The 8,133-nt window shown below is 43.2% G+C and overlaps 1 protein-coding gene across 1 annotated transcript in view; it reads left to right on the forward strand.

Moving 5' to 3' along the window:
• Positions 1-933: 933 nt before the first annotated feature.
• LOC109047612 (PH domain leucine-rich repeat-containing protein phosphatase 1) overlaps positions 934-8,133 on the forward strand; it is a gene marked incomplete at its 5' end in the record, with an annotated part of 20,893 nt that continues 13,693 nt past the window's right edge. Inside the window, 6 exon segments of the mRNA XM_042719321.1 lie at positions 934-1,236; positions 1,913-2,038; positions 5,173-5,309; positions 5,811-5,957; positions 6,578-6,713; positions 6,716-6,807. Coding sequence (XP_042575255.1) covers positions 934-1,236; positions 1,913-2,038; positions 5,173-5,309; positions 5,811-5,957; positions 6,578-6,713; positions 6,716-6,807 — 941 coding nt within the window.

The raw sequence follows: 8,133 nt of genomic DNA on the forward strand, positions 1-8,133 counted from the left end.
CCCGACCGCTGGACTCCACTCGCGACTAGATCCGACCGCTGGACTCCACTCGTGACTAGACCCGACCGCTGGACTCCACTCGTGACTAGACCCGACCCCGCTGGACTCCACTCGCGACTAGAACAGACCGCTGGACTCCACTCGTGACTAGACCCGACCGCTGGACTCCACTCGTGACTAGATCCGACCGCTGGACTCCACTCGTGACTAGACCCGACCGCTGGACTCCACTCGTGACTAGACCCGACCGCTGGACTCCACTCGCGACTAGAACAGACCGCTGGACTCCACTCGCGACTAGACCCGACCGCTGGACTCCACTCGCGACTAGACCCGACCGCTGGACTCCACTCGCGACTAGACCCGACCGCTGGACTCCACTCGCGACTAGACCCGACCCGCTGGACTCCACTCGCGACTAGACCCGACCGCTGGACTCCACTCGCGACTAGACCCGACCGCTGGACTCCACTCGCGACTAGAAACCGACCCGCTGGACTCCACTTCCTGACTAGGACCCGACCGCTGGACTCCACTCGTGACTAGACCCGACCGCTGGACTCCACTCGTGACTAGACCCGACCGCTGGACTCCACTCCTGACTAGAACCGACCGCTGGACTCCACTCGCGACTAGACCCGACCGCTGGACTCCACTCGCGACTAGACCCGACCGCTGGGACTCCACTCGCGACTAGATCCGACCCGCTGGACTCCACTCGTGACTAAGACCCGACCGCTGGACTCCACTCGTGACTAGACCCGACCGCTGGACTCCACTCGTGACTAGATCCGACCGCTGGACTCCACTCGTGACTAGATCCGACCGCTGGACTCCACTCGTGACTAGATCCGACCGCTGGACTCCACTCGTGACTAGACCCGACCGCTGGACTCCACTCGTGACTAGAACCGACCGCTGAATTGCATGTAATCGACAGTTTCGTGTCGTGAACGGAGATGCACCTCTGAAGCTGTATTGCATGTGTTGACTGTAGGAGTGGATTGGGGAAGTCACTCTCATGTTTTTCTCTGTTTTGCAGGAAAACCTCACAGCATTGAGAACTCAGAGCGCATCCAGCTCTCCGGAACATATAACGTACGGAAAGGAAAGCTGCAGCTGCCGGTGAACCGCTGGAGTCGACGGCAGGTGATTTGTGGCACTTGTCTGATGGTGTCCTCCGTGAAGGCCAGCCATACGGGCAAGATGCACATCCTGCCACTGATCGGAGGAAAGGTACTGAACTCCTGTTATATGAGGGATGTGTGTCCCAAACCAGTGATCCTACAGCATCCCTCCCCGAGCACACCGTGGTCAGAATAGAACAGATTCTCTTCAGCCATTCGACAGGATTACCTACAGATCCCTTTTACTGCTTAAAATTGGTTTTAGTGTAATTGATTACTTACTGAAAGAAACTAACCTGCTCTAGTTTAGATTCAGACTTTTGCAGACCATAAGAATGAAAGGACAGGATCTGGAACTAATTTGTTGGGCCCAGTCTTTAAGAAAAATTTAAAAAAAAAAAAAAAAAAAATTAAGTTGACTGCAATATTCACAATATTCACTTTATATTGCTTACATGTGCTGAACACCAGGTTATGCTTATGTATTGACATGTAAGCGTATGGGCCAGATCCGGGTTTCTTTACCAGCGAGCGCAGTGAGGGGACAGGTATAGTGGACACTGTTTAGTGAGGTGTAAGTCTCTCTGGTGGTTTTGAGAGTTGATGATGAAGTGCTAAACAAACAGAGTGTGTTTCATAGTCTCTCAGTGTTTATTTCTGTTCTAGACTGCTAGACTAAATATTGAGTGCTGTCTGCCATGATCTAAACAGACCTGTGACGCTGATGAACACTCATCACTGCGTTTCGCTCTGGTGACAGTGTGTGTGTGTGTGTGTGTGTTCAGGTGGAAGAGGTGAAGAAACACAGTCACTGTTTGGCCTTCAGCTCGGCGGGACCTCAGAGTCAGACCTACTACATCAGCTTCGACAGCTTCACCGAACGCCTGCGCTGGCACCGGCAGGCGGCGAAGGTGCGTGTGTGTGTGTGTGTGTGAGTGAGTGTGTGTGTGTGTGTGTGTGTGTAAGAGAGAGCCCTAGTTGGGAGTCCTACTTTAGCATACTCCACCACGAAGGCAGCATCCCAAACAAATGCAAGTAGGTCAGCCTATTTTCCGGCGGAGACGGCTGTGTGTCGTGAGACGTGTCTGGTCCTCCGGGAGCCTCAGATTAGAAAAGCCTGGGTTAATGTGATCACGCATGTGTTTAGACTGAATCACCGTGTCATGTGTTAGTGCCGTAGTCTTGTGCCGGAGTCACATTCACATTCTGTCCATTACAGTGTGAAATACAAACAGTAAATGTGACCCTGGAGCACAAAAGTCAGTTTTTTTAAACTGATATTTATACATCACAATCTCTCCATTGATGTGTGGTTTGTTAGGAGGACAATATTTGTCTGAGATACAACTATTTGAAAATCTGGAATCTGAGGGAGCAAAAAAATCTAAATATTGAGAAAATCATCTTTAAAGTTGTTCAAATGAAGTTCTTAGCAATGCATATTACTAATCAATAATTAAGTTTTGATATATTTACAGTAGGAAATGGACAAAATATCTTCATGGAACATGATCTGTACTTAATATCCTAATGATTTTTGTCATAAAAGAGAAATATATAATTGTGACTCATACAATGTATTGTTGTCTATTGCTACAAATATACCTGTGCTACTGATGACTCAACCCTCTACATTGTGAGTAAATCACTCACATATGCGACTAAATCTTCACTCTGGGCAACTAAATTATGTCTAATATTAGCCGATGGCTAATAAATTCTCAGATTTTACTCACTAGGGTGTGAGTTGGAGGCTAAGTATAAGTTTAGCACAGATATATTTTTACTCGCTGAACACACTAACTGAGCGCCTCAGAGTTTCACTCTCCGTGAAGAGATCTGTGCTGTTTCTCAGTTCATCTGAATGGATGTGCAGCGCACCTGTATTTGACGTGCCGTAAGCTCTAGTGTGAAGGAGAGTGACTCGCCGTCGCTGTGTTTCACACACACGCAGAGAGAGAGAATTGATGCGCAGCATGTAAACAATATTCTTCATTGTATTTTCCTGTCAAAATAATGGTATTCCTTTGGAATTCTTCAGCTTTTAGGAACTGTCAGGTTTTCCGGTAGTGGGCGGAGCTAATGTGCAAACGGCAATCTCATTGGCTGGCGCTCATCTATTATCGTCCCTGTTTTGATTTCAGCAAATCAGTTCGAGCGAACACACACAACCGGATTAATCGTGGCCTAGTGGTTAGAGAGTTTGACTCCTAACCCTAAGGTTGTGGGTTCGAGTCTCGGGCCGGTAATACCACGACTGAGGTGTCCTTGAACAAGATACCGAACCCCCGACTGCTCCCCGGGCGCCGAAGCATAAATGATACCCCACTGCTCCGGGTGTGTGTTCACGGTGTGTGTGTGTTCACTGCTCTGGGTGTGTGTTCACGGTAGGGCTGTGCAAAAAATCGAATACGATTTTCATGCGCATCTCTTCAGTAAAGACGCTCCTGTGGTTAGTAGTGTATCTCCAGCACGTGCGTTCAGATCAGGGTTGCCAGGTTTTCACAACAAATCCTGCCCAGTTGCTTCTCAAAACTAGTCCAAAACTAGCCCAATCGCGTTTCCAGGAGGTTCCCCGATAAAAATTGCAACCTGGGGTTAAAATATAAGTTTTTTTGTCAGGGTTGCCTTGGTAATATTCACATTTTAGGGGCTAAATATCACGTTATTGGTATTGGGGTCGCTTCAACCTGCGAACATGAAAAAAAACCACAGACTTGGCAACACTGGTTGGCATTTACTACACAGAGCCGTAATTCACTGACAATCTACACAAAATCGATTTTAAAATTGCGGGCGATTCTTTGTCGATTTTGAAAGCGATTTTGTGTAGCTTGTCGGTGGACTACGGCTCTGTGTAGTAAATGCTGCTCCACCTGAACCAGTGTTGCCAAGTATGTGGTTGTTTTTCATGTCCGCGATGGTTTTTCATGAACCATGTTCAATACCAATAACGTGATATTTAGCGCCTAAAATGTGAATATTACCAGGGCAACCCTGACAAAAACGTACATTTTAACCCCGGGATGCAATTTTTATCGCGGAAACCTCCTGGAAACGCGATTGGGCTAGTTTTGGACTAGTTTTGAGAAGCAACTGGGCAGGATTTGTTGTGAAAACCTGGCAACCTTGATCTGAACACACGTGCTGGAGATACACTACTAATCACAGGAGCGTCTTTACTGATGAGATGCACATGAGAATCGTATTCGATTTTTTGCACAGCCCTAGTTCACGGTGTGTGTGTGTGCACTTTGGATGGGTTAAAAGCAGAGCACGGATTCTGAGTATGGGTCACCATACTTGGCTGTATGTCACGTCACTAAAAAAAATATATATATTCATGATTCCAAAGCTTATTAATCCTTAGTAATCTTTGGTGCATTTTATAGTTCTTATTAGTAGAATTCGTATCATTATTATCTTATCAGTGTTTTTGTTAGTTTTTTTCCCCAGTATTTTTTTACAGAAACACTGAATGACCAAAAAAGCACCACCACCAGTCCAGTTACAATGACTAATATGCATCCAACACATGGTTATCAAGTTTATTTCTAATTACTAAAGTTCTATTATTAAATAATACTTGATTATTATAATGCTTGACTGACTGATGTTGAGTGTACGTTCAGATATTTAAAAAAACATTTTACAAACATTATATATATATATATATATTATATATATATATATATATATATATATATATATATATATATATATATATATATATATATATATATATATATATATATCAGTCTGGCGATTAAACAAAAAAATTTACTAGTCAATGATGATTCAATTGCCGAGGTGTCTGTCGAGGGTTGTGACTGCTTTTGTGCTGCAGGGTCTTTAATGTGCGTCACAGATCACTGTAGTTTGTAATAATATATGTGTGTGTGTGTGTGTGTTCACTGCTGTGTGTGTTTGTGTGTCTGTGTGTGTGTGTGTGTAGGTGTGTGTTCACTGCTGTGTGTGTGTGTTCACTGCTGTGTGTGTGTGTGTAGGTGTGTGTTCACTGCTGTGTGTGTGTGTGTGTGTGTAGGTGGTGTCTCAGAGGATCAGCTCGGTGGATCTGTCCTGCTGTAGTCTGGAGAAGCTGCCTCCTAATCTTCTGTACAGTCAGGATCTGACGCACCTCAACCTCAAGCACAACTTCCTTCCTGCTGACCAGCTCCAGAGGTCAGTTTCTGAAGGCTTTCTGTCAGATCGGGTCAGTCTCGAGGCTCCTGGCGTGTGTTCTTCATCCGCTCTGCTCTAATCAAACGATGTTCAGTCACACTTACAAGAGTCGAGAGTATTCACTCAAACGTGTCAGAATAATAGTTCTGTGACGAGAGGGCCGGCCGAGGCTGGTGCAGTAGATGCTGCAACTTCTTTCTTGATTACATCTGGAAAAAAAATAAAAAAATGTGTGTATATATTATTATTGTTATAATTTGCTAAGTTATTAACGTGTTACATTTTATTAATTCAACTGATTAGACATCCTTTTGATTATTAAAATTGAATTAAACCATTACAACAGAATCCAGAATTTTTTAATTGAAAACATGCAGTTTGGGAAGAAAATAAATGGCCCTAGATATTTAATCTGTGTAGTAATAGCACTTAGAAGTATTAAGGACATGGATGCGGATGGAAAGGTGATTGGCGTGCGCTGATGATGTCATCTCTCTGCAGATTCTCCCGCCTGCGGAGCCTCAATCTCTCTCATAATCATCTGGGGAGCTTCCCGCTGCCCATCTGCTCCATCAGCTCACTGACGGAGGTCAACCTCAGCTGCAACCGCCTGACCTCCGTCCCCCCCGACGTGGCCAGCATGAGCCAGTGAGTGTCACATGATCACGGCTCGTCCAATCAGACTCCGACTCACAGAGAAATCGCTCAGATGTTACAGATATATTGTTGTGAGGAACACCTCTGCAGTGACTTTCCTTATTTTTACTTTTATGAATAATATTAACTGATAATATTAAGTCTAACAGTAAAAAATTTTAAAGAAAAAATTTAACGTATTTACATTATACAACATATGTAATATATAATATAAAAAAAAAATTATATATATAGGGAGAACCGAGCATATTGTACAAACAAGAGTACATACTGTATAAACACACGTCAGAGGTATATAAAAAGAAATACAGAAAATCATTGTACATTTTAAACAATTGGATAGTTCGTATTGCTTTCAAGTTTTTAGATATTGTTCCTAATATAGATATTAATGTCAGTTTTAAATAATTCAAACAGTGATTTCTTTCAAACCCCATGACTGTAAGAATCATTAAGATAATTATTAAATCAACAAATGAATGCTATATTTTGATTCTCATCTAATCAGAAACACTGTACTCGTGTGTGGTGTGGAGCCCCCTGCTGGACAGTGTGCACAGGTTCACTACAGTGTGTGTGTGTGTGTGTGTGTGTGTGTGTGTGTGTGTCAGACTGCAGACGCTGGTTCTGGACGGTAACCTGCTGTCGGCTCTCCCGGTGGAGCTGGGCCGTCTGCAGCGGCTGGTCTATCTGGGTCTGTCCTTCAATGAGTTCACACAGGTGCCGTCGGTGCTGGGAGCAGCTGCCCCGCCGTCGAGAGGCTCTGCATGGCTGGGAATAAAGTGTGTGTGCTGACGCTGCAGGCCTTCCGTCTGCTGACGCTCAAACACATCGACCTGCGGTGAGAACACACACACACACACACACTCACTCACAGACACACACACACACACACACACACACACACACACACACACACACACACACACACACACAAATCACTCTAACACACAATCAGCTCTTTACATTTATAGAAAGTAAAACAGCAAAGGTAAAAAATAATAGTTAGATGCATTAGTTGTATTTAATGTAATAATTCTGATGTCCTGGTATCAGATAACAACAAACAATACTTCTACATCATTTAATAAACTTAATGTCAAGATTGACCAAAAGTGAACTAACATGAACAAACGGTGAACAATAGTAGAGTAGTTCATGTTTGTTAATGCATATGTGTTTTATTTGATCATCAGGCTTTTATGGCTCATATAGTCTAAAACAGTGAGAATATGCAGGAAAACAGCTTCATTTTATTCAGAGACTCAAACGGAGCACTTTGCTGCAGATGCTGATATTTCTATGATGAGATTCAGATGTAAATCAGTGAGATCTTTCTAACAGTAGAGCAGATGCTGATATTAGATGATCTAAATATGAGTCTGTGCTCTATATCTGCAGTAATGTGTGTCAGTGAGATGAGATGTAAATGATCCAAACATATAATGCAGTGATTGAGAGATGAAGAAATAAAGGCCCTCTCCTCAGAAGATGTGAGATGTTCTGGAGGCTTGTGAAGATCATTCCTCCGCTGAGGAACAGTGAAAGTAAAGCTTCTGGAAACAAACGCTCCTCAAAAGATCCTGATGATCAGATTTGAGACTCTAAAACATGATTGATGGAGAATCAAGTAAAGCTGAGCTGCTTCAGTCCAGTAAGAGTTCATCTGGAGATATTACTGCAGTTATTCTGACCTTTACTTGATCAAAATCACTCAAGATCTGACACCAGAAGCAGCAGCTGAAGCTGATTACACTGAAAGAGCTTTTACTGAAAACACTCTAAACTCTCAATCAGAGACAGAAGACATGAAGAGATGGAGTGAGAAACAGCTTTAACAGTAAAGTCTGATCATTAAGAGAAATCATATCTGTGTCCCTGCAGCACAGAAGCAGTCATCAGTAGCACAGGTATATTTGTAGCAATAGACAACAATACATTGTATGAGTCACAATTATACATTTCTCTTTTATGACAAAAATCATTAGGATATTAAATAAAGATCATGTACCATGAAGATATTTTGTAAATGTCCTACTGTAAATATATCAAAACTTAATTTTTGATTAGTAATATGCATTGCTAAGAACTTCATTTGAACAACTTTAAAGATGATTTTTCTCAATATTTAGATTTTTTTGCTCCCTCAGATTCCAGATTTTCAAAT

The sequence above is a fragment of the Cyprinus carpio genome, chromosome B2 (genome assembly GCF_018340385.1).
Source record: "Cyprinus carpio isolate SPL01 chromosome B2, ASM1834038v1, whole genome shotgun sequence".
In the NCBI taxonomy this organism is placed as follows: Eukaryota; Metazoa; Chordata; class Actinopteri; order Cypriniformes; family Cyprinidae; genus Cyprinus; species Cyprinus carpio.